Below are 22,568 nucleotides of genomic sequence, written 5' to 3' on the forward strand. Positions count from 1 at the left end.
AGATTCTGTTCTCTTTTCTCGACCACTGCTCAACGGGGTAACATTAATTGAAGGCCTTTACGCTACGAAACGTTGCCATCGAGAAAAATGTTAGACTCGACTTGCGATCGTTATCGAATCCCTTACGTGTTTTTTCTTCTCGCAGGAAATCGATCCCATCGATTGTCTCTCCAATATTATATCTTTTATCAGCCAAATGTTGATAATTAAACAGGAAGGACAACTGATAAAGAACTCGTTCAGGATGAATATTAACTTTCAATGTTCATTAAAAGCATGTTTTACTAATAACTATTAATAAGTACAAAATGGAACTATGGATATTCATATCGCCAGTCGAATATAACAACTGACATTTAGAGAAAGATGCATGTGTATTTTTTCCCTTATTACAGACATATTTTATTCTTCTTAACGTTCTCACTGTTGTGGAAACATTCACGATTGCACGAAGTCTCGTATTTCGTCCCGTTACAAATTCTTTTTTTTTATTAGAAATCTTACAGTTGTAGGAAATATCTTAATGCTAACGATGAACAGTTTGGGTTTAACCTCGACAAAGTGGAGAGCATTTACCGATGACTTATTGTGAACGAGATAATTTAATTACATAGAAAAATGTACAATTGATTCACGTAGTGTATCATTAGTTATCCTAAATTACACGATTCTTCGCACCTCGAAGAATCGTTTCAAATAAAAGATTTGCCCTATCGTTACGCATACCAATACCATAGCTTCGAAGAACGCCCACACCACGACACGGAAATTTGTACTCTCATTGATTGCCCTATGATTGCGATCGCGGACCTAAAAATCGCAAACAAAAAAATACTCGTAAACATTTAAATCAGATCGGCAATATAAACATCGATAAAGAAATGTGTAGGTTTTGCTTCTCCATTAATATATACCTGCATGTACTCTTGTTCGTTTTTCACACCCCACAAGCTGGTGCTCAAATCTTTGATCATATCATCTAACTTTCCATGATTGCTATCTCCATCCTGATTCTCCGCACCTGCATTATCCTCAGATTGTTTCCGATTTTCGTCAATGTCCATATTGAACATTACCACTTTCGGTGTCATTGTGCTCTTCTGATTACTGAAGCAGTAAGTATAAACGCCTGAAGTATGCGCAGCAAACGTATATTTCCCACTACTCTCCTGTTCACCTTGGTAAATTATTCTACCGTCGGGGCCGACTATCTTAACATCTATATCTAAGAATCCACCCTCTGCTATTTCAAATGTAAGACCTACAAACATACAAAATAAACGATATTAGACAACATGTGAATATGCAACTAATTGTAAGTAATCAAGAAGGCTTTATTGATTAAACAGGCAGGTTTATCAGAATTGTATAAAACCTGCCCTTTTTAGCTGAACTTCTTGTACCACTTATCTCTTTCTTCTTTTTTTCCCCTCAATATAGAAAAAAAGAAAAGTTTAACCGACAAAAAGAAACAATTCAGTTTCCAAAGTACAAACCTCTAATCGTTTAATTTTGCTTTGATATATTTTATAACAAAGTAAAATAAAATAAAATCAGAGAAGTAAAATATACTCAAATATAATCACATGCAAAATTTGTACAATTTATATAGATAAATTTTCATAAAAATTTTCGTAAAATACAAAGTTTTTATACAAGAACTAAATTTTCATAAAATACAAAGTTTTTATACAAGAACTTGTCTGTTAACAATATAAGTAAAAAAACAGTAGAGAAATCAGTAGTGGCAAATAATAAAAAAAAAGTAAGAAAATCAGTAAACTAATAATTATCATACAACAATCAATAAAACAATTGATAAGATTAATCTAAGTTATACTAATGAATAGTCGTCGACGAAGATACTCGCTTAAAACGTAACAAAAGGATCGAAACGCAGTAGAAAACTAACCCATCTTGGTGCCGAATTCGACTTTATCGAAGAAGCATTCCTCGGCATGGGCGTCAACCGTGATGAAGTAACAACGTACATTGACGATGGATAAGACGAGGAACAAGCACGAGCTAAGCCACCTCATTTTCTTCGCTTGAATTTTACTATATAATCATAAGAATGACATATGTTTTCTACTCCGCCTGCACGTACCGATCGCTCGCCACTCACAGCGACAGCGGCATGTTGCTACCACAGCGCCACGTATGCAATCTATGCATTGTATGTCGCCACGTATCATGCAGAAATTAAAGTTTCTTCAATAAAATGTCATACATATATGTATGTATAGGGCCGGTTCACCTAGAAGGGTCTCTAATTTCACCCACGCCTCGGTTTTTTGGGTTGCTTTCCCCAACGTTCGCAACGTGCATTCATTTCATACTTATTTAACATTTGATGACAATGGCTTAGTTTCCACCGAGGATTTAATCCGGATCAGAATGTAAGAACCAACCAATTACAGTCGAGCATTCTCCTGTCTCCTATTTGACTGTAACAGGGGAATACTCGACTGTAGTTGGTTGGTTTTACATTCTGATCCGGATTAAACCTTCGGTGGAAACTAGGTCAATCTGTAAGCGGCTCCGCACAATAAAAGGAACAGAAAACAGAGAATAAGAATTTCAATCTATTAATCATGTATTATGGAACTCATGATTATGGAATACACAGTTTCTGATAGGTTGAAATTCTTATCCTCTGTTCCTTTTATTGGCGGAGCTCCTAAAAATTGTAATCTTAAAGCCCGATGTCCACGATGTTAGAAATCGATCCGAGATCTCGGATAGAGAAAAAATTAACAAATCACGTTTGAACAATTTGATCACATGACCATCGCGATTGGTCAATTCTTTCTTCATTCGAGGTCTCGGACCGATTTCTTCAGCATCGTGGACACAGGCTTAAGAATTGACTAATCACAGTCGAGTAGTGCTCACAATAGAAGGAATAAAAAATTAGTAATAAAGAATAAACGGTTTCTGATAGGTTGAAATCTCAATATTTATTCCCTATTCCTAATATTTCCTCCATTGTGCGCAAGGCCTTATGACCAATATAAACGCTCCCTTAGGATGACACTATGCTCGCGAGCGTATGAATGGCTGCATTCAGCAGAAAAAAACAGTTTTGCAACTGTCATTAAATTCTTCAATACAATTGGTTCTCGCTTTTGATTTCTTATAGATTTATAAAGGTATAAACTAATCATATTAAAGAATTTTACTACAGTTATAAAGCTTTCTCTGCTAAACGCAATCATTCTTGATTAGTTAATATATTTGATTGGTTTATACAATATATTGAGTCATCTAAAAAGTATCCGCGGTACTTTGTCACTAGATATATGACCATCAACACACATCTAGTGACAAAAAACCACGGATACTTTTTAGATGATCCAATATTTAGATCCAATGAGGAATTAAGGACAAGATCAATCAAATTAAAGAACAGTTGCAAAACTGCTTTCTGTGGTGATCGCAACCACAGTATAGGTAAGAACAATAGATTCACTCTGTCATTCAATGAGAGCTTTGCTTTGTATCGTCACGTGAGGAAAAGCAGAATTTTTATTAGATAACGCTCGTCGTTCATCGCTCATTGCGTCCAGTAGATATTAAAGTGCGTTTACATGCAAGCGTCAAGCAGCGGAAGCAGCAACTAATTAACGAGGCGATTTTTACAATAGTGTAAAAAATATTTTTTACACCATGCCCGTATCGCTCAACTGATGATTGATTGCTAGTCTCGCTACTTGACGCTTGCATGTGAATGCACCTTTACACAAATGGTGCTAATAATACGCTCATCGAATGCACTTTGAATTAAGGATTGTAAAACGAACTACAATTGTCTACAAATAAATATTGGACGCCAAATTTTAGTAAGACATAATTAATATATTTTTATTAAAGATAGTTTCAATTATAAGCATTCAATTATAAGCATATAAAAACTAGCGATTGACTCGTTATGCCCTCGATTTTATATACAATATATCGGAAAAGCTGTATACTAATAACAAATTTATTACAACAAGATTTGTTTATATAATTTCTAGAGGCTAGCGATTAATTTTAAATATCATTTAAACTTAAATGATTAAGGCCCAGTTGCACCAATATCACTTTGATTTTAAGTGAGACTTAACTCTGTCTCGTTTTAAAGCTAAAAAGAGACAGAAACAGAGAGTTTTCTGCCTGATGTTATCGGGCCTAAAATATTCTGGAACTTCCTTAAAATAATTCTGTCTGTTCAAGATATCGATATCGTTATGAATCTTTTGAAAAGAGGAGCATATCAAGTTAATTATTATTTGTTAATTTTAATATTATTTTTAATTATTATTTTAGAATCGCTAAATAGGAAAATGACTCTGAGATCAAAATAAATGACGCTAAAAATTTAAAAATAACGGATCTTTAATATGACAAACGTAAAAAAGAGATTTTATAAGTACGGTCAACGCGAAGCTGCAAACGCATTTGAAGCATTTTTTAATTGATCAGTTTGTAAAATTCTTTCTTCTAATTGGTCCATCAAATGCTTCAAAGTATTTGTAGCGAGACTTTGACCACAGCCTCTATCTTTAAATTATGATGAAAGTATTGCAAAGTAATTGTCTCGAAGTACCAATTTGGATGAAATTGCAAATCCACAAATTGATGCTTTGATTAACGCTTAATGTATATTCGCCTTGACTCATTTTGGTCCATGAAATTCATGTCTAAATCACTGAAATGTATGCTGTAAATTAGGGGAGGATGAAGAGAGTTATATTGTAAACATCGAGGCGTGAGCGCTAAATCAGTTTTGGATGGTTTTCGATAACAAGAATTTATAAATAGCAATTATGCGCGCTATCAGAGGCCTCTGTGATTGTTAGATAAAGAACAGAAGATACATGAAGTATTTGTAATCTGATTAATAATGATAGGCCGAAATTTATCAGTGTTCCTTCCGTGGAGGAAACCCACCTTGCATTGCTCGATTAAAAGTCTGCATTCCTCTTGTCGCCAATGTTTACGCAGCAATCTCTTATTGTGAGTATTTGCGCAGTGGATTAATTTGTGGCACCTGTTTCTAACCTAAATATTTTCTTCAAGAACTGTACCAGTAAAACTCGCTTATACTTCGTACGAGTCAGTGAAAGAACTTAAGCAAGATGTGAAAGAACCTATTATTATAATGCACGGTCTCTTTGGCTCGAAAAACAATTGGAATTCGTTGTCGAAGACGATCCATCAAAAGACTAAGCGCAAGGTTATTATTAGTGCTTTCTGACAATCTACGAGATTAAACTTGAATTACAATAAATTTTTTAATATCTCTTAACATAGATTATGCATTTTATTTCTTAGATCGTTAGTATGAAAATAATTTTGTGTTGCGCTTAAGAAAATAAATGCGTAGGTCATAGCAGTGGATGCTAGAAATCATGGTGATTCTCCACATTCATCAAATATGTCGTACAAGGACATGGCAGGGGATATGATTCAACTTTTGAAAGACCTAGACTTTGAGAGAGCCATCCTAGTTGGTCACAGTATGGGCGGTTCAGCTGTTATGTATACCGCATTGAATTTTCCACAACACGTTAAGAAATTGGTGATTGTTGATATGTCTCCTGTAAGAACTAGCCCTAATCTTATGCAGATGGAAAGGATCTTCGAAGCTATGCGTTTGGTAATGGTGGATGGAAGTCTCACCCTGTCAAAGGCACGCAAAACAGTGGATCAACAACTATCCAAATCTATTAAATCTAATTCGATGCGTCAGGTAACATTTCTTCTGGTCTTATTTTATTTTCAGCATAATATCTGTTTCTACCAATGTAAATTAGCTTTAATCTTGATTCAACTTATGCTCTTCTCTTTTTTCAATCTTCTTTTAATTCTCATTAAAAAAATAGAGAGTTGAACTAAGATTAAAATTAAACCACTAGTAAACATGAGCATAAGAGTCACATTTGTATTATGTTTGTATAGTTTATACTAACGAATTTGGTGGAAGCAGACGCGGGAAAATACAAATGGCGAGTTAATTTACCGGTGCTGGAGCAGGCATTCTCGACTCAGATAGCTGTATTTCCTAATATAGGCTCAAAAATCTACGATGGCCCTACGTTATTCATAGGTGGTGCTAATAGTGATTATATTCAAGCGAAAGATCACGATGCAATCAAGAAACTATTTACCAAGGCAGAATTTCATTATATCGATGGAGCAAGTCATTGGGTTCACGCAGATAAGCCTAGCGAATTCATTGAGCTTTTAGCAACTTTTATAAATAACTCGGCCTTGTGATAATTGTGAATATGTAGAAAAAAAGTCAAACATATATCCTTTGTAAATATATACGTGTATTTTGGATGAACTCCACAATATTACAGAACAATGTGAAAAGTATTTAAACAATAATAGTCGTGTAAGAGTGGAAAAAAATTGTAAGTTATGTGATTATGACAGAAAAGCGCCGTTGAGCGTCGAAAAAACGAAATTCCTAATTCAATTTGCCCTCCATCGCACATGTCGTGGAAACTGTGAATAGGCTTTAGAGATTAGAAAGCTCGTGGAACTAGATGTAATTCCACTCAAGAGGCCACGTGTGTCAATGTGCTACATGTGCTTAAGTAACGATACTCGCCGCTAGCGAATGCATCGCGCAAGGACAGATGCTATTAAAACAGTCTATAAAATTAAGTATCACTTTGATTCGTTAATAATTCATAAATAAATTACTGTTTTTTTATACTAAAGAAAAATAGGAACTATTCAATTTGTCAATAAATCAAATGTAGCTTTAGATTAAAGCATTTCCGTTGCAACAGTAATCGCGTGTTCAAGGATCATTTGCTGATCTGCAAATTTTTAAGCTCGTTTTGTGCCGAAACACGAAATGTCAAACGCTAGCAAAATGTGCAAACCGATCATCATCATCATTATCATCATCATCGCTGTAACATGTAACTGTGATATATTTTTGTAATCCTATATATATCACTTGCAATAATACTAATCAACAAACTGCACATTACAATACATCGTGCGTTGTATGCCCACCGTTGTAAGCGTAGTCGGCCTTATTGTGCATCACAAGTTGATTGTCGACGAAATAAAAAGAATCGGATCGCGTCTCGAATGGATTCGCGATCATTTCGGAAACTGAAAAGACATGCACGTTGTTTAGAATTTTAATTTTTCGCCGTACAATTTCAGGTATATGCCGAGTTTATTAAAATTCCTTTTAGCTACTCACCTAGATCCGCAGGCAACGTTGGAAACTCATAGATGTGTTCGCATGTGTTTTTGCTGTTTGGTATGCAAAATCCAAACTGAAAATCGAAGGTTTTCAGCAACCTGTCTCGGAAAAAGTGCCGTTCTATCATCCGAAAGTTATTGATCGGCTTAGGTCCTACTAGAAATTCGATTGTCGCTCCGACCGTCTTTAACTTCAGAAATTGTGGCGTAAATTGATATCGCACAAAGCGTCCCGTATTTGTATCTTCAGATCCGAGTTCTTCGCAATCTGGTTCCGGTTCTTGATGAACATCGCATTCTGGTAAATATACAAAAAATTAAAAATACTATAAATGAGTGCAATTGATATTTAAAGCTCGATTTATATTTAAATCTACAACTAATTCTTTGTTTTTCCATAATCATATTAAACTTTTATTACACAATTTTGCATTGTACAACGTTTAAATAATGTGATATCACAATATGTTTAATACATTACTTTTGTTTATCATAATGCAAGAGCATTATTATACATTTATTCAAAGAAGATTTAGATTCTTTAGATTCTTCACTATTTATTACATAGGAATCTTAAAATGTTCAAATTATAAAAGTTATAAAAAATATATAGCATTTAAAATATGTTACGCACCACTAGCGGGAGGTTTTGTTATTTCAAACAGTACAGCACCAGTTTCTAGATCCCTAATTTGGAATCTCGTAAAGTCTATGTCATAGATATTGGCCTCAGGAGAACAGAGATATTCTGTAAACATATTGTTATCTATGCATAAAAGTGATTTGACAAGCAATACCTAAATATTAATCCTTAGTACAATTGGGTCACATTCCTAAGTACTTTTAAAAAATTAGAAGCGTCAAGTAATAAGTTTATATACAACTCTTATAAATACTTTCTAAAGAATATATATAAAAATCATTTAATAATTTTTGTATATTTTTTAAAGTGATGAAAATTATAAACCCAGAACACGAAGACCAATTGTGTGTAGCAAAACACTGGAAAATCATTGTTATGTTAAGGATTAAAAGAGTAAACACAGGCTGCTCTTCTTTTATATAAAATAAAAAAAAAACAGTCGACACAAACGTCATTCTATCCTTCTCAACAATCTCATTTCAATTCATTTGTGTTGACTGTCTCCTAAATGGAAAGCAGCTATACTGAGACAGTGATAAATTGTAGTAATTTGAGCCACTGAAGTGGATCATAAATCCATTAGAGAACAAGAAGAGACAGCAGTATTTAAATTCCAAGTGGGAACATACTGTCCGTGATAGTGGGCAATCGGAGCACCATTTCCGGAGTCACCGGTCCACCCTCGACACCACCGTCGGTGCCGTTTTCTGCGTTGTACGGCGCAATCGTTCGCGACTCGCTCGACTTGTTCTCGCTGTCCACGCTCATAATTTATTCACGAGACTAAACGTATTTGTATATGGAGACGCTAACGTTTGGCATTCGGTCGAACGAGAGGGATTGGCCGGAGTGAAGTTCACGACGGCAGTGTCGATCGACATCAATCTCGTCTCAATACTTTATCGCACGTTCACCGTTTCGTCGTCGACTTGTTCGTCGCGTTGCCACGGCCACGCGTCATCCTAGAGTCCTTAGAAGTCATTACTGATTACGTTTACGACTGATTATGGTCTTCTCAGACAGGAATAAATTGTGAACACATGATCAGCGTGATCGCCGTGATGCGATCAGCAAACAACACCGCCATATTGTTGGTCTGATTTTTTGTACATGCGCACTGGAATTTCATATTATTATAATTATTGGCTACTAATTTTTAGCTACTGTCAATTGTATAATCAACTGGAAGACATGTTTACGGCATGATTTAAGGCATGGTTCTATATTAGTCGCAAGCTTATTGCGATAGTCATAATTAATTTTTTTTTAATGTTGCATCATTAATTGTTGCTGTATGATTATTTTATCGTACACCCACGTGGCGTATGTATACCACGATGAGATACTTCATTGGTTCGTTTTCGTTAAATGATCATAAATGATATGATGAGATTAAATGGGGCCTCCATATGGCGTTGTCCACAGTTCTGTAATGGTCTCTCTCTAATCTATCTTTGTCTTGTATGTAATTGTCTAATCGTGATGATCTCACATGTACGAATTAAATTGTCAATGAAGAAATTTATTTGTTTTATTTATGAATTGTTGGATTTCATAGTTGTACGAAATAACATAGATAGATATAGCGTGAATACAATACAACGTGTTGAATTCGGCACGAAAAATTTGCGAAATTATGAGGGAGTACCCACAATAGGGCATCCAATCAGACCCTAACATGATATCCCTATTTATAATGAGATTCTTGAAGAACTCGAGATCTTCGATATGTGCATTCCCAGCAAACGAGAATGGATTGAAATGAGTTGAAATGAATTCAGATTTTCAGAAATATTGATTCACGAATGTTAAAATGAATGCTTTTCAATTCTGAATGCATTTTTATTTATTTATAAGAATTGCATGGAGCATATCTCTATGCCTTCCAATCTAAAAATAATATTAGCTTTTTCTGTGCACACAAACACAATTGTATATATTGTGAATACTGTTCAATTCAAAATTTTGAATAGGAAACGCAGTTTTCAATCCAATTGCATCCAATTGAATCCAATTAAATCTAAAAAAGTATTCGCTATTTAAAATACGCATTCAGATAGAAAAAAATTTTAATCCATTTTAATGATTCATTCTCGTTTGCTGGGTTGATAATATGCAGATTTTTCCAATTGTAAAGGCAGACGATGTAGTTTTCCGTCTTATCAATTCTTTCGCTACAATTTCTGTCGTCGTTTATGAAATCGCGGATGCTAGTAGAAAGTCGGATTCGTTAATTGATGCCGGTCATTTTTGCTGTTGAATTACATTATATTTGTACATGTGTTATGATGTTACCACTCAGATTGGAGGAGGTATGAGATGCTGTGTATTTAAAAATTGACATGAAATCTCGTCTGATAGCGCTCAGTTTTGTTACCTAGACTACATTTCATTTAATGCTCATTTGATTAATATATGAATAATATATTAGCTTCTAAAATCAGGAATACATGCAAAGCTTATTTATTTATGTTAGAACAGAATGTATTCATTGTATAAAATTGCTAATTAATGTTTATTTTCTAAATACAAATAAGACTTTTTTTTATAAAAAATTTCCTTGTACGAGTACTTCTTGCTTTCACTGTATATGTATACAAATTTTATACATATATTTTATGCACATTATTATATATTATATATTATTCATATTTATATTTATATTATTTATATTTATATTTATATTATTTATATTTATTATTCAAATTTTATACATATACATATTTTCAAATTTATTCTCATATTTTATACATATTTTATACATATTTTCAGGTCCTTATCTATTTATAGTTTTAAAACGACGACGTATCGTTGGGAACGATCATTTGTCAATGTGTCTCTCTGTAATCGTATGCCGTGATTACATATACATATAGAAGCGTGTGAAAATTCCACAGATATTTCTGAGTTACGTTGGACATGTGTCGTACGAATTTGAAATAGATTGTTTTTCATTTATATGCTGTATATAGTATTTACAATATTACGGAAAGCAAGACCGCAATAAAATGATAATTGTTATCAAAATCACGACTCAGATAAAACTGTTATCTGAATGTTGAGAAAAAAGTTTATATATATATACATACACAGTGAGTGCAAAGTGTTCGTACAGAAAAAATATTTTTTAAAAAAAACTTTATTTTTAAAAAGTAAATATTATCCAGCGAGAAATGAATCATCGAAATGATGTTGAATCAATATCGATACGATAATTTCAGCAATTTGACATAGATTTGACGTTTAATTGACGCTCATTTCTTGTTGGATAATTAACAATTTATTCATAAAGAATAAAATAGACTGTATGTTTCTTAAAATTATATTAAAAAGATGTGTATTAATTATAGGAAATATATCATCTGAAAAATAAGCGAAAATAAAAAATTATATTGTTTGGATGCTCAAAAAATATTCGTACAGTTGAGAAATTTAGTTTGTAAAATCAAAAATATATGCGAAGCTCATTTGTTAATGTAAAAACAGAATGTATTCATTGTATAAAATTGCTAATTAATGTTTATTTTCTACAAATAAAACTTTTTATAAAAAATTTCCTTGTACTTTTTGTTCTCATTGTATATATATATATATATTAGGTGTTGGAATTAATTCGTAGCGTTTTACAAGAGATGGGAAGTACTTTCATTAATGTATTTTTTAATGCTCATGTGAAATAAATAACATTCTTTCATTAAAAAACGCTACGAATTAATTCCAACACCTAATATATATATATATATATATATATATATATGAGATATATACCAGTTCTTGGGCAGTTTGAAATTTGGAATGTCACCGAATATTAACGAATGCAAGCAATAAAAACAAAAGAAAAAAATATTCAGAAATTCTCGTTTAGGCAGTCATTTATGCAAGCATGTAGTTCTTGAATCGAGGTCGTTCGCTTTCTTACCGGGATTCGCCGCAGCGCCGGTATAGGAGAAGAAAGAGAGAAACATTGATTTACATGTGTTTACATCTATTTGTTTACAAGTGGCATTGCAACGGTTCCGCCGTTACAAGGTTGATAAGACATAAAGGAATGTTTATCACTTATCGATAGCGCTGTACAATTTTACGTGCTGCTTTGTGAATGGTCTCTTTTGTTTTGTTGACAGTTGTGAAATGGTTAGAACGAAACGAAACTAACAAGGAACTTGTCTGTTGATATTGACAGGTTATCTGTCCCCTATTGTTGAATGTTACATCGCAGAAGAATTAATTCTTCTAAACGACGGCATCCACGATACGAGCTACATCGACCACGCAAACGACGGCTCGTTGTAAAACGTTATAAGATATGGTAGAAAGGAAAAAGAAGATCGTATGCGCGGAGAAGGCTGGTTTGGCGGGAGGGGTCGATAAGAGAAATCGAACCGGGCGTGCTACGTGGAATCGTGAAAGTGAAGGTATGTTGCCGCTACTTGTGGTCGCGAGAGAGGCCGATCGAACCCGATGAATACCTGTTGCCTCTTTCTCGTTTTTTCCCTTGCGCTCGCGTTCGCGTCTTGACTGGCTTGAGTAGTCTTGACGTGACGTGGGCAGTTGTATCGAGATCGAGGGATTTACACAGAACACACGACGATAAACGCAACACGCGATAAGGGGATACACTTTCCACAAGCGTTCACAAGTGTCAAACGCGATTATTGACACGATATAGAGTATGGAGCGTCTAAAAAAGAAGCTGAGCGAGTATGATCAGGAACATCTGCTCAGATTTTGGGAGGAGTTGGTGGATGAGGATAGGAACCAGCTGGAGAATGATATAAATGAGCTTAATTTACAGGAAGTTACGGCATACTTTAAGAAGGCTGTAGAATCCTCCCAGACCATTGCCCAGAATACATTGGATGACAAGATACAGCCGATCGATCAGACCAAGATAGCTTCTGTTAAGACTTCCACTGAGGAAGAGTTGAATACATATAAGGAACGTGGTTTGAAAGAAATAGCCCAAGGTTGTGTGGCTGTATTATTGTTGGCAGGTGGTCAAGGCACACGACTAGGAGTTACCTATCCTAAGGGGATGTATGATGTTGCATTGCCATCACACAAAACTCTTTTTCAATTGCAGGCAGAAAGAATACTCTGCTTGCAAAGTATGGCACAACAACAATATGGGAAACATGGAGAGATAATTTGGTATGAGAATCAACAAGTATCATTGGTTGTATTTAGTAGAAAAAGCAGCTTTGCAATTGTTATAAAATTCTTTAATATGATTGATTTTGCCCTTAATTTTTCACTGAATCTAAATGTATAAATCAATCATATTAAAGAATCTTACAATAGTTGCAAAGCTGCTTTTTCTGCTGAATGTAATTATTGTTGTTATAATGTAACATATGTGATAAGGAAAAGAAAATGAAATTGATTTAATTTTATTTTTCAGGTATATTCTTACTAGCGAAGCTACTCATGACGCCACTGTCGAATATCTAAACAAACACAACTATTTTGGTTTAAAAGAGAAAAATGTCAAAACCTTCAAACAGGGTATGCTGCCGTGTTTCACCTTCGATGGAAAAATTATTTTGGACGCTAAGCATCGTGTTTCCAAAGCTCCTGATGGTAATGGAGGATTGTATCGCGCTTTGAAAGCTCAAGGAATATTGGATGATATGGAACAACGCGGTATCCAGAGTGTTCATGCACATTCTGTGGACAACATTTTGGTGAAAGTAGCAGATCCTATATTCATAGGATACTGTTTGCTATCTGAAACCGACTGCGGAGTTAAAGTTATCGAAAAGTCTTCTCCTTCTGAAGCCGTTGGTATAGTTTGCAAGGTATATTCTTCTATAATATGATAATTAAATTTATATACAAAGTTTATACTAATTTTATTTCGGTTAATATAGGTGGAGGATCACTATCAAATAGTTGAATACAGCGAAATAACAAAGGAAACTGCAGAGCTTCGACATGTCAATGGACAATTGATATACAATGCTGCTAATATATGCAATCACTACTTTACGGTCGACTTTTTGAAGGACGTTGCACACCTTTATGAGAAAGATTTACTTTTGCACGTAGCAAAAAAGAAAATTTCATACGTTAATGACGACGGAGAAAGAATCATTTCAAAAATTCCTAACGGTATCAAAATAGAAAAGTTTGTGTTTGACGTATTTCCTTTTGCAAAGAATTTCGCAGTGTGGCAGGGAACGCGCGAGGAAGAATTTAGTCCGCTGAAAAATTCAAATTCCGTTGGTCAAGATTGTCCAAGCACCGCTCGTATTGATTTACTCAATTTACACAAAAAGTGGCTGTTGAAAGCAGGTGCAAAACAAGTTGGAGACAACGTCGAAATCTCTCCTTTGCTCTCGTATGCGGGAGAAAACTTGTGTCAAATCGTAAACGGTCAATCTTTCGTGGGACCACAAGTTCTCGAATAATAAGAAGGAAATTTTTTTTATTCTTCTATAATAATGACATATTTTAAACATTTACATTTTCGATCAATGGATTAAGCATACATTTTTTAAATATTGTTTGATAATGATCATTTATATAATTTATATATCATCCGGTTTTCGGTTTTAATAGTCATGCTTACTTTTATTTCACGGAATTTTATTTGACGGGATTGGCTGAACTAGATGAAAAGAAAAATCGTGTAAATAAAATATTATGATGTCGATAATTGTGTATAGAATTTGGCTGTATATATTCAAGTGTAATTCGATTATAATATCTGGCAATATTATTGTTTAGTCCACAAATATTGTGACCATCACATTTTTATATATTGTTATCATATATACATGAAATAAAAGTATTATAAATTTATATATATATACACATATATACAAGCGTTTCTAATTATTTGAAATCTAATTGTCTAATGTCTTCTATTATGCATGTATAAGTCCAAGTTATATTAAATTGAATGGACTATTTGTGTGCTATTTTTGAAATAATTGTGATAAAAACAGACTTAAATTTAGCGCGCTCTTTTCAGCCATAAACATAAAAAATTATGTTGATTGGAAGATATTGGGAGTACAAATAAGTTTCCGCCGTTTTTAATAAAAAATTGAGCATTTTTATTGTGAAAGAATGGTACATAATGTTTTATTCAAAGTATTGTCCATCGTTAGCCATTACTTTTTCCCATCTTTCTGGTAGCATACGGATACCGCGTTGGAAGAACGCTTCATCTTTTAAGGCTATCCAATTATCGATCCAATTTTTGATATCTCCATATGATGTGAAGTGCTGCTCAGACAGGTCATGCGTCATCGATCGAAATAGATGATAATTGGAAGGGGCAATGTCTGGTGAATACGGCGGATGAGGTAGAACTTCCCAATTGAGTGTTTCTATGTAGGTTTTGACTGGCGCCGCAACATGTGATCGAGCATTATCATGCAAGAGAATAATTTTGTCATGCCTGGAGTAGTGGGCGCGTTTTTTCTTGAGTGCTCGGCTCAATCTCATCAATTGTGTTTGATAGAGAGCCTCAGTAATGGTTTCGTTCGGTTTGAGCAACTCATAATACACGATACCAAACTGATCCCACCAAATACACAACATAAGTTTTTTTCCATGAATATTCGGCTTGGCTGTCGATGTTGAAGCATAGCCAGGTGATCCCCATAATTTCCTCTTCTTTGAGTTATTGTAGTAGATCCATTTTTCATCACCAGTGACTATACGATGCAAAAAACCCTTTCGTTTGTGCCTGGCAAGCAGCATTTCACATGTGAAAAATCGGCGTTCAACGTTTCTCGGCGTCAGTTCATATGGAACCCAATTTCCTTGCTTTTGAATCATTCCTAATGATTTTAAGCGATGTGAAATTGCTGGTTGAGTCACTCCTAATGTAAGTGCAAGTGCTTCTTGCGTTTGGCACGAATCTTCATCCAATAATGATTCCAATTCCGCGTCTTCGTACACTTTCGGCCTTCCGCTACGTTCTTTGTCTTCGACGTCAAATTCATCGTTCTTAAACTTTTGAAACCACTCACGGCAACTTCTTTCACTTAAGGCAGCCTCACCATATGCTTCTACAAGCAATCGATGCGCTTCAGCTGCAGATTTCTTCAAATTAAAGAAGTAAATCAAAAGCTCCCGCAAATGACGTTTATTCGGCCCAAAACTCGGCATTTTCGCACAAAAAAAAATATATGATGCTGATACAAATCGCTAGTATTTCAAGATTGTTGTCGACTGATGTCCAATCTTACGATATAACGTTTTACATCAGGCAATTTTAACCATAGCCCTAGTGGCGCCCTTTTGTCAAACGGCGGAAACTTATTTGTACTCCCAATAATATATCTGTTCTTTATTGCTGCACTAAACTGCACTTAAAATCTTTCATCTCGATCTCTCTTGCTAAACTTAAATATACATATATCTATTTTAATTTTAAGAGTAATAAAGAGGAAATAATCTAATATAATTTATATATTAAATGTTATTTTATTAAAAATATCTATTTTCTTACATTTTTTTTCATTTTAATATCTAATTTATAGTATTTTTTTTTAATCATTTTTAATAAATATTCATCTATTATAAATTTAGTTTTTTTTTTACTTTATTTTATTTTCATGTTACTTAAAATGTTTCAAAATTTTTGCATTTAAAACTATTTATAGAGATAATTATACTCTATTTAAACCGAGATAAATATATATGGGTCATCTAAAAAGAATCCACGGTTTTTTGTCACTAGATGTGTATTGATGGTCATATATCTAGTGACAAAGTACCGCGGATACTTTTTAGATGACCCAATATATTCGAATGTTGGCGAAAGAGAAACCGAAGATTTTCTCTCTGAATACAAAAGGTGTAAGCAACACGATTTCGTGCACTCTTGATAGGTACAATATATTCTTTTTAGCTAAAGTTCTTGCACTATTCATCATTTTTCCTTTTCTTTTCACGTTGGAGAGAAAAATAGAAAAGAGATGAACAGTGTAAGAAGTTCAGTTGAAAAGAACAGGCCAAATATTTCAAAAGATCAGAACTTGCGGAGGAGGGGGAAGGAGGGAACATAGATGTCACTATCGTCACTAGCAAAATCTTCGTACGCATGTGCGTCTGACGTATGTAACTGTTGATTCAACTCAAAATTGGAATTTGCAAGTTCATACAAAAATTTACTTAATTAAAAATATTTACGTTGTCTTGATATAATTTCTTAATATGTACAACATAATTAATAGTAAATCACAATGTGTATATTGTGATAAAGTTTAATTGCCAAAGTGATCGTTAGTACTTTGAAATTGTATGTTTGTATCACGAAAGTGGTTAGAAAAACAATAATCAAATGATTTGAATGACATAGATCTTCATTTTTTTTTATAAAGTTCGCACATTCGAAAGACAATAAAGAATTTATTATTGTTATATTGTTATATTATAAACAAAGCTATATAAGAAAGTAAACTATGGCCCATGTTACTGACAAAATTATGCAAATCTTGTATGAATGTCATCCCAAAGATGATTTTAAGGATAAGACAAAAAATGAGACAAAAAAATCAAGAAGGAAAATTGAGAATGAAAAATTGGAGGGAATCAAAAGTAGTGTAGAGAGATTATTCACAGATGCACGATGTAATTATGTAGGAAGTGTTGAATATGCCAGTTTGAATAAAATGCTGGCCATTTGTAATCTAGAGGTAATTGAATATAACTACATGATAAAGTAATAGAAATTCTACAACACATGTATGGTATATTGTAAAAACTTGTACTTGATATATTGTAAAAAAATATGATAATTTATTTTGATACTAAATTTGATACTAAATTTTATATATTCTTTTAGATTGGCAATGAGATCACAGCTATTCATCATTTGGTCGAAGCTCATGCAGTAATACTTCGACAACACATATTGCATAGATATCAAAAGACTCAAATGCGCGAATCTGTGAGGAATGAATCTCAAATATATGGACTAAGACCAACACATGTAAAATTTGAGACAAAATTTACAGATAACAGTGAATCATTAAAAGCAAAACTGTTAGACTTACCGAAAGGTATAGATACCTTTTGCCTTTTATTGTAATTCTCTTTTTATATAAATTTAAATTTTTCTAATTTCCTTCACAGAATGGTACATAATTCAAGTTACTGCCCCATATGAATCTCCAACTATATCAAGATATGAAAAACGTACATCTAACGTAATGCATGCTATACATATTACAATACTTCCTACGAGTACATCTGACATAGATCCATTATGTATAACTGTGCCAAGACCTACGACGCAAGTTTCTTATGATGTCTGCAAAGAGATTCGGCAATTACTTGATGGCTATACGTCTGCCCTGAAGACTACTTACACGAATAATAAGCAATATTGGACAATGCGTGTAAATCAAAACAACAAAATGAAGGTAAATTTTTTTTTTAAATCGGAGCAACAAGTTGGAAATTTTAAACTAATTTATTATAGACGGCTATAAGCGCATTAGAGAATGTATGGTTGAGAGAATGGAGAGTGTTATTTATGGCTGATTTTATTGAAGACTTGGAAATGGTAGATGAGATTCACCAAATGATCGACAAATTAATATCGGATTTCAAATCTCCGTAAGTATATTTATCGGAATTTCGTTGTTTTTTTATGCATATTAAATTTCTTTACTTCATTTATCTAGCAATGAGATATCAAAAAGATGTAGGTGGCTTTTGAGGAAAGTAGCCACAGGTGCATGCTTTCTTACGCGTGAGGAAATAGCGCGTGCAATTAAATTTCTACTTCCCAAGCATGAAAAACTTGCAAACAATATTATTTTATCTATTTATGGAAAATTGCCATTTATAAAGAACCTAGAGAATACAAAGCGGAAAACATTGGTTTTAATTATTGATGAGGTAAACGTGCAATGTATATAAGCTACATAATATTATTATGCATTTAAGAATAATACGAATTTATTTTTTAAATTTGTTTCGTATATAAAGATTTTTTTGTTTTTTAAGCACATAGATTATATAGCGTTTGAAGCCATGGAAATTGTTAAAGATCATCCTATTACCCGTTTTCCATCTCTGCATGTAGCGTATGCATTATTTAAAGAACACGAAGATACTATTTTGGACGGTTGTAAACTAATTAAAACAAAGGAAGATATGGGAATTTGCGTAGTCAATCCTTCCGGTGATCTCGATAAAATGGAAAAACGTATGAAGCTTTTTATGGACTTTTGGTTACCGAAGTGGAAAAGTTGTTATAATACGCGACCTAGCGAAGAAATGTTCGAAGATGCGTTAATAAATCATGATATTTTAATGTACAAAAATTTTATCTTATTTCTCTATTAACAGTCATTAATCTATTTATAATTTGATTACTTGCACTTTATTTTTCTCTTTCATTTTTGTAGGTATACTGGTCATGGAAATGGCATAGAATATTTATCTGGAGAAGATATCGAAAGAATGAGAGTGAAATCCACTGTTTTATTGTTTGGATGTAGCAGTGTAAAACTATTTATGATAGGTGGAAGATATCCACCTTATGGCGTTTCAAATCAATATTTAATAGCATGCAGGTAAAAAAATATTTTTTATGTTTGTGCCATACTTATACATAAAAATTTCTTTCCATTTATAAAACAAATCACATATGAAACATTCCTTTTCTCTCATCTTTTCAATTCCCATTTATAAATAAATAGTGTGTCAATTTACAATTTTTAGTCCTTGCCTGTTGGGTATGCTTTGGGAAGTAACAGATGCGGATATTGATAAAATGACCGCAAATTTCATGAGTAATTGGATTCCTTCGTCCTCAGAGAAATCATGGACTGAGGTAGACAAGGATAAATGGATTTCTGGTACTCTAAGTTAGTATTAGAAATTGAAAAAACTTTTTATATTTGCTTCTTTAATATTATATGCATGATAACTCTTTATAACTAAATTTTTCAGAATTTATAAAGAATGGAGCAAAGGATAAACCAGAGATGGAATCAGAAATGTTAAGAGCAGTGGCAAAAGCTAAAAACAGTTGCTTGCATTATATGACGGCAGCTGCGATAGTAATACGAGGTTTACCAGTAAAAATAGTTTAAATTTCTTACTGATGTCATCGATTGTATTTTTGCACTGATGTGTAATAATTCAGTTTCTAAGTCGTGTATAAAGCAATTGCTTGTTGGAAGACAAGATTAATCGTTTGTGGAATAAAATTATAATGTATATATATATTTTTTTTAAATTTTAATGCGAAGATATTTTAGAGACATATTTTATATAAAAATAATAAAAGTGAATAAAAAATTGTTTTGGTCGATTATTGCCTTCTGATTCAAGCTCAGATTATGATCTTTGGTCACATAATAATCTGCGGTTCTGGTACAGAAGTGGAAATACTCTTGTGTGGTAAAACTTGTCCACCATTAATATATAATTCATCTTTCACGATAACGTCTTCTCCTAATACAGTTGTACCTTCCATTCTCACCCAACGTCCTACAACGCTTCTCCATCCAACAATACAACTGTTTACATATTTTTAATTATTATGATATAAATATTATGAAGCTTTATATATTTAAGTTATATAACATTAATACTTGCCCATCTAGCCATGCATGCTCTTTTATTATAGCTGCCTTAAGAATAGTACTTCGTTTAATACAACATCCATCAGCTAAAGTGGCACCCGGCCCAATCGTGACGTTGGGTCCTATTCTACAATCCTTGCCAATTGTAGCCGTTGGATCAATTAAGACATTGCCTACTATACCAGGCCCTGAATGAAGCTGTTCAGGATGTTTTTGCCTCAATGAAGTAAGATACATAGACATTCCTGGATAATGTTATAGCTACTAAGTATGAATGAACAATGAACTCATATATGTATACATACATATATATGATATTGAGAAAATCATGATATATAAGTATTTGCCTGTAAGAAAATCTTTAGGTTGTCCCACGTCCATCCAGAAGCCTGGCAATTCTAGAGCGTATAATTCTCCATCTTGAGCCATATTTGGAAAAACTTCCTTTTCGATACTTGTAGGTTTTAATTCTATTCTATTCAATACGCTTGGATTAAGAATGTACATACCTATATTTTGCAAAAAAAGGCATATATGTGAAACATACATATATGTTTTTCTAAACAATTCTAAAAAAAACTTTTCATTACTATACCTGCATTAATTTTATTGGATATAAATTCTTGTGGTTTTTCAACAAAACTCTGAATCTTTCCATCTTCTTCATATACAACCACACCATACTTTGATGGCTCCTCTACTTTAGTGACAACTATAGTTCCTTCTTTACCATGATTCTCATGGAATTCGAGGAGTTGTTTAAAAGGAAATTCGCAAATGATATCAGAGTTCAAAACAAAGAATGGATCATCACTGGCACATAAATATTCACGCGCGAGCGCAAGTGGTCCAGCGGTACCCAATGGTTCCGGTTCATGAGAAAATATAAGTCGTACTCCAAGTTTCTTCGCCTCGTGAACCAATTCTTCTTCCATCTGTTGTGCCCGATAGGAAACGGCCAATATAACTTCAGTTACATTTGTTTGTACCTAAAAAAAGGTTTAAAAAAGTATATTTAGAAAGATAATGAAAATTATACTTGTATGAAACTTTAATAAATCAATATTATAAATATATACCAGTGCTTCGATCTGATGTAAAAGTATAGGTTTATTTGCAAACTCGACAAGTGGCTTAGGTCGACTTAAAGTAAGAGGTCGCAATCTGGTTCCATAACCACCCACAAGTATTAAAGCTCTCATGGTCTGCAACTTCTTTCTTTTTTCATGCATTCCTATAAATTCTGCAAAAATAATAAAGATATTCTATTTTTTTTTAATTATAAATCATATCAAGGTGCACCACCTGTTTTTTTTTATTTACTTTGCAATACAAAAAATTGTAAATCACTATACAGTTTAAATACTAATTTTTAATTATTAAATCATATTTTATGATAGAAGAAATTAATGACCCACTCTAATTTGCAAAATATAGAATTATATTTTATATTTCTTGCACATTCTACTTGACATTATAAGTAAATAAATTTGTTTACTTACTCTATCCCAACATACATTACATGCCTTGTGTAGTAATAAATATTAGGTAGACCGGAAAGTAATGTCGTTTCTGCGCATGTCGATATTCGTTTGTCATTTATCAGCTCATTGTGTACTTCAAAGTCGTGCCAAAATAATTTAAAAAAAACGACATTACTTTCCGGTCCACTTAATATTAGTATATTATATTGTTTGTTACTCTTTGCTGAAACGCAATGTTACTTACGTTAACCACCGTCTTAGAATGACATTAACGAAGATAATTCGATATCAGTGACAATTATTGCCACGTAGATGGACTTGATAGAGATAAGTGCTACGTATTCACTGATATGCTCATGTTTATATTTACGATGAGAACATCTCTTCTTCGCGAGATTATATCACATTAATACGAGTGAATAAACCTATCATAAACATAACACCTGTCGACTTTTTATTGAGCAATGATAACAATGATGTTCATTCACTTTTTGTTTTATGAATTGCTGTCAAACTCTGTCTCTGTTGCGACACTGAAAAGATACTTAAAAGATTGTTAACTGGACAAATTTTTGTGACCACTCCGAGAGCTCGGAGGTAATTGAAGAATGCTGACATTATCAACTGTTTTGACTATTCCAAGAATAAATGTGAGGATTT

At 33.3% G+C, this 22,568-nt stretch overlaps 6 protein-coding genes across 8 annotated transcripts; 3 read left to right on the forward strand and 3 right to left on the reverse strand.

The window, feature by feature from the left end:
- Window positions 1-264: 264 nt before the first annotated feature.
- Window positions 265-2,192, reverse strand: LOC105151720 (transmembrane emp24 domain-containing protein). The gene is made up of 3 exons (XM_011065573.2): window positions 1,913-2,192; window positions 915-1,261; window positions 265-810 (listed from the first exon to the last, which is right to left on the reverse strand). Exons 1-3 carry the CDS (start codon window positions 2,037-2,039, stop codon window positions 661-663), a joined length of 624 nt encoding a protein of 207 aa, XP_011063875.1. The 5' UTR covers window positions 2,040-2,192; the 3' UTR covers window positions 265-660.
- A 2,482-nt stretch (window positions 2,193-4,674) lies between these two features.
- LOC105151717 (sn-1-specific diacylglycerol lipase ABHD11) lies at window positions 4,675-7,129 on the forward strand. Its single transcript, XM_011065571.2, has 4 exons — window positions 4,675-5,001; window positions 5,065-5,221; window positions 5,372-5,737; window positions 5,947-7,129. Exons 1-4 carry the CDS (start codon window positions 4,889-4,891, stop codon window positions 6,262-6,264), a joined length of 954 nt encoding a protein of 317 aa, XP_011063873.2. The 5' UTR covers window positions 4,675-4,888; the 3' UTR covers window positions 6,265-7,129.
- Window positions 6,301-8,936, reverse strand: unc-119 (unc-119 lipid binding chaperone). Its single transcript, XM_011065572.2, has 4 exons — window positions 8,491-8,936; window positions 7,853-7,966; window positions 7,217-7,516; window positions 6,301-7,122 (listed from the first exon to the last, which is right to left on the reverse strand). Exons 1-4 carry the CDS (start codon window positions 8,627-8,629, stop codon window positions 6,992-6,994), a joined length of 684 nt encoding a protein of 227 aa, XP_011063874.1. The 5' UTR covers window positions 8,630-8,936; the 3' UTR covers window positions 6,301-6,991.
- Window positions 8,937-11,707: 2,771 nt separating this feature from the next.
- mmy (UDP-N-acetylglucosamine pyrophosphorylase mmy) lies at window positions 11,708-14,688 on the forward strand. 2 transcript variants are annotated; one of them, XM_011065570.2, is made up of 4 exons: window positions 11,708-11,963; window positions 12,045-13,012; window positions 13,263-13,659; window positions 13,732-14,688. In XM_011065570.2, exons 2-4 carry the CDS (start codon window positions 12,534-12,536, stop codon window positions 14,269-14,271), a joined length of 1,416 nt encoding a protein of 471 aa, XP_011063872.1. In that variant the 5' UTR covers window positions 11,708-11,963; window positions 12,045-12,533; the 3' UTR covers window positions 14,272-14,688. The 2 variants fall into 2 exon arrangements, with proteins under 2 accessions (XP_011063872.1, XP_011063871.1); XM_011065569.2 differs by having other exon boundaries at window positions 11,708-13,012.
- A 1,780-nt stretch (window positions 14,689-16,468) lies between these two features.
- Sse (extra spindle pole bodies like 1, separase) lies at window positions 16,469-20,056 on the forward strand. The gene is made up of 9 exons (XM_011065567.2): window positions 16,469-17,517; window positions 17,667-17,883; window positions 17,957-18,246; window positions 18,306-18,442; window positions 18,511-18,727; window positions 18,836-19,146; window positions 19,240-19,407; window positions 19,556-19,701; window positions 19,787-20,056. Exons 1-9 carry the CDS (start codon window positions 17,284-17,286, stop codon window positions 19,927-19,929), a joined length of 1,863 nt encoding a protein of 620 aa, XP_011063869.1. The 5' UTR covers window positions 16,469-17,283; the 3' UTR covers window positions 19,930-20,056.
- On the reverse strand, window positions 19,726-22,472 carry Gmppb (GDP-mannose pyrophosphorylase B). Of its 2 annotated transcripts, none has more exons than XM_011065568.2 (6): window positions 22,153-22,472; window positions 21,504-21,667; window positions 21,020-21,413; window positions 20,772-20,933; window positions 20,438-20,669; window positions 19,726-20,358 (listed from the first exon to the last, which is right to left on the reverse strand). In XM_011065568.2, the coding sequence occupies exons 2-6, from the start codon at window positions 21,654-21,656 to the stop codon at window positions 20,190-20,192; spliced, it is 1,110 nt and encodes a 369-aa protein (XP_011063870.1). In that variant the 5' UTR covers window positions 21,657-21,667; window positions 22,153-22,472; the 3' UTR covers window positions 19,726-20,189. The 2 variants fall into 2 exon arrangements, with proteins under 2 accessions (XP_011063870.1, XP_087259466.1); XM_087403340.1 differs by lacking the exon at window positions 22,153-22,472 and adding an exon at window positions 21,927-22,126.
- Window positions 22,473-22,568: the final 96 nt, after the last annotated feature.

This window comes from Acromyrmex echinatior, chromosome 2 (assembly GCF_024713525.1).
Source record: "Acromyrmex echinatior isolate Ae372 chromosome 2, ASM2471352v2, whole genome shotgun sequence".
Classification (NCBI taxonomy): domain Eukaryota; kingdom Metazoa; phylum Arthropoda; class Insecta; order Hymenoptera; family Formicidae; genus Acromyrmex; species Acromyrmex echinatior.

Excerpts from the sequence above, each read along its gene's own strand:
- LOC105151720 (XM_011065573.2), bottom strand. The coding sequence starts at position 2,039 with ATGAGGTGGCTTAGCTCGTGCTTGTTCCTCGTCTTATCCATCGTCAAT. Across the intron at positions 1,262-1,912 it reads CGAATTCGGCACCAAGATGG|GTCTTACATTTGAAATAGCA; the intron begins GTTAGTTTTCTA and ends GTATGTTTGTAG. Across the intron at positions 811-914 it reads ACGAACAAGAGTACATGCAG|GTCCGCGATCGCAATCATAG; the intron begins GTATATATTAAT and ends TGCGATTTTTAG.
- LOC105151717 (XM_011065571.2), top strand. The coding sequence starts at position 4,889 with ATGATAGGCCGAAATTTATCAGTGTTCCTTCCGTGGAGGAAACCCACC. Across the intron at positions 5,002-5,064 it reads TTACGCAGCAATCTCTTATT|AACTGTACCAGTAAAACTCG; the intron begins GTGAGTATTTGC and ends ATTTTCTTCAAG. Across the intron at positions 5,222-5,371 it reads ATCAAAAGACTAAGCGCAAG|GTCATAGCAGTGGATGCTAG; the intron begins GTTATTATTAGT and ends ATAAATGCGTAG.
- Gmppb (XM_011065568.2), bottom strand. The coding sequence starts at position 21,656 with ATGCATGAAAAAAGAAAGAAGTTGCAGACCATGAGAGCTTTAATACTT. Across the intron at positions 20,934-21,019 it reads ATCCAATAAAATTAATGCAG|GTATGTACATTCTTAATCCA; the intron begins GTATAGTAATGA and ends TGCAAAATATAG. Across the intron at positions 20,670-20,771 it reads ACCTAAAGATTTTCTTACAG|GAATGTCTATGTATCTTACT; the intron begins GCAAATACTTAT and ends AACATTATCCAG.
- unc-119 (XM_011065572.2), bottom strand. The coding sequence starts at position 8,629 with ATGAGCGTGGACAGCGAGAACAAGTCGAGCGAGTCGCGAACGATTGCG. Across the intron at positions 7,967-8,490 it reads ATTGCCCACTATCACGGACA|AATATCTCTGTTCTCCTGAG; the intron begins GTATGTTCCCAC and ends ATATGTTTACAG. Across the intron at positions 7,517-7,852 it reads AACAAAACCTCCCGCTAGTG|AATGCGATGTTCATCAAGAA; the intron begins GTGCGTAACATA and ends TATATTTACCAG.
- Sse (XM_011065567.2), top strand. The coding sequence starts at position 17,284 with ATGGCCCATGTTACTGACAAAATTATGCAAATCTTGTATGAATGTCAT. Across the intron at positions 18,728-18,835 it reads TGGTTTTAATTATTGATGAG|CACATAGATTATATAGCGTT; the intron begins GTAAACGTGCAA and ends TTGTTTTTTAAG. Across the intron at positions 19,408-19,555 it reads CAATATTTAATAGCATGCAG|TCCTTGCCTGTTGGGTATGC; the intron begins GTAAAAAAATAT and ends TACAATTTTTAG.
- mmy (XM_011065569.2), top strand. The coding sequence starts at position 12,534 with ATGGAGCGTCTAAAAAAGAAGCTGAGCGAGTATGATCAGGAACATCTG. Across the intron at positions 13,013-13,262 it reads AAACATGGAGAGATAATTTG|GTATATTCTTACTAGCGAAG; the intron begins GTATGAGAATCA and ends TTTATTTTTCAG. Across the intron at positions 13,660-13,731 it reads CCGTTGGTATAGTTTGCAAG|GTGGAGGATCACTATCAAAT; the intron begins GTATATTCTTCT and ends CGGTTAATATAG.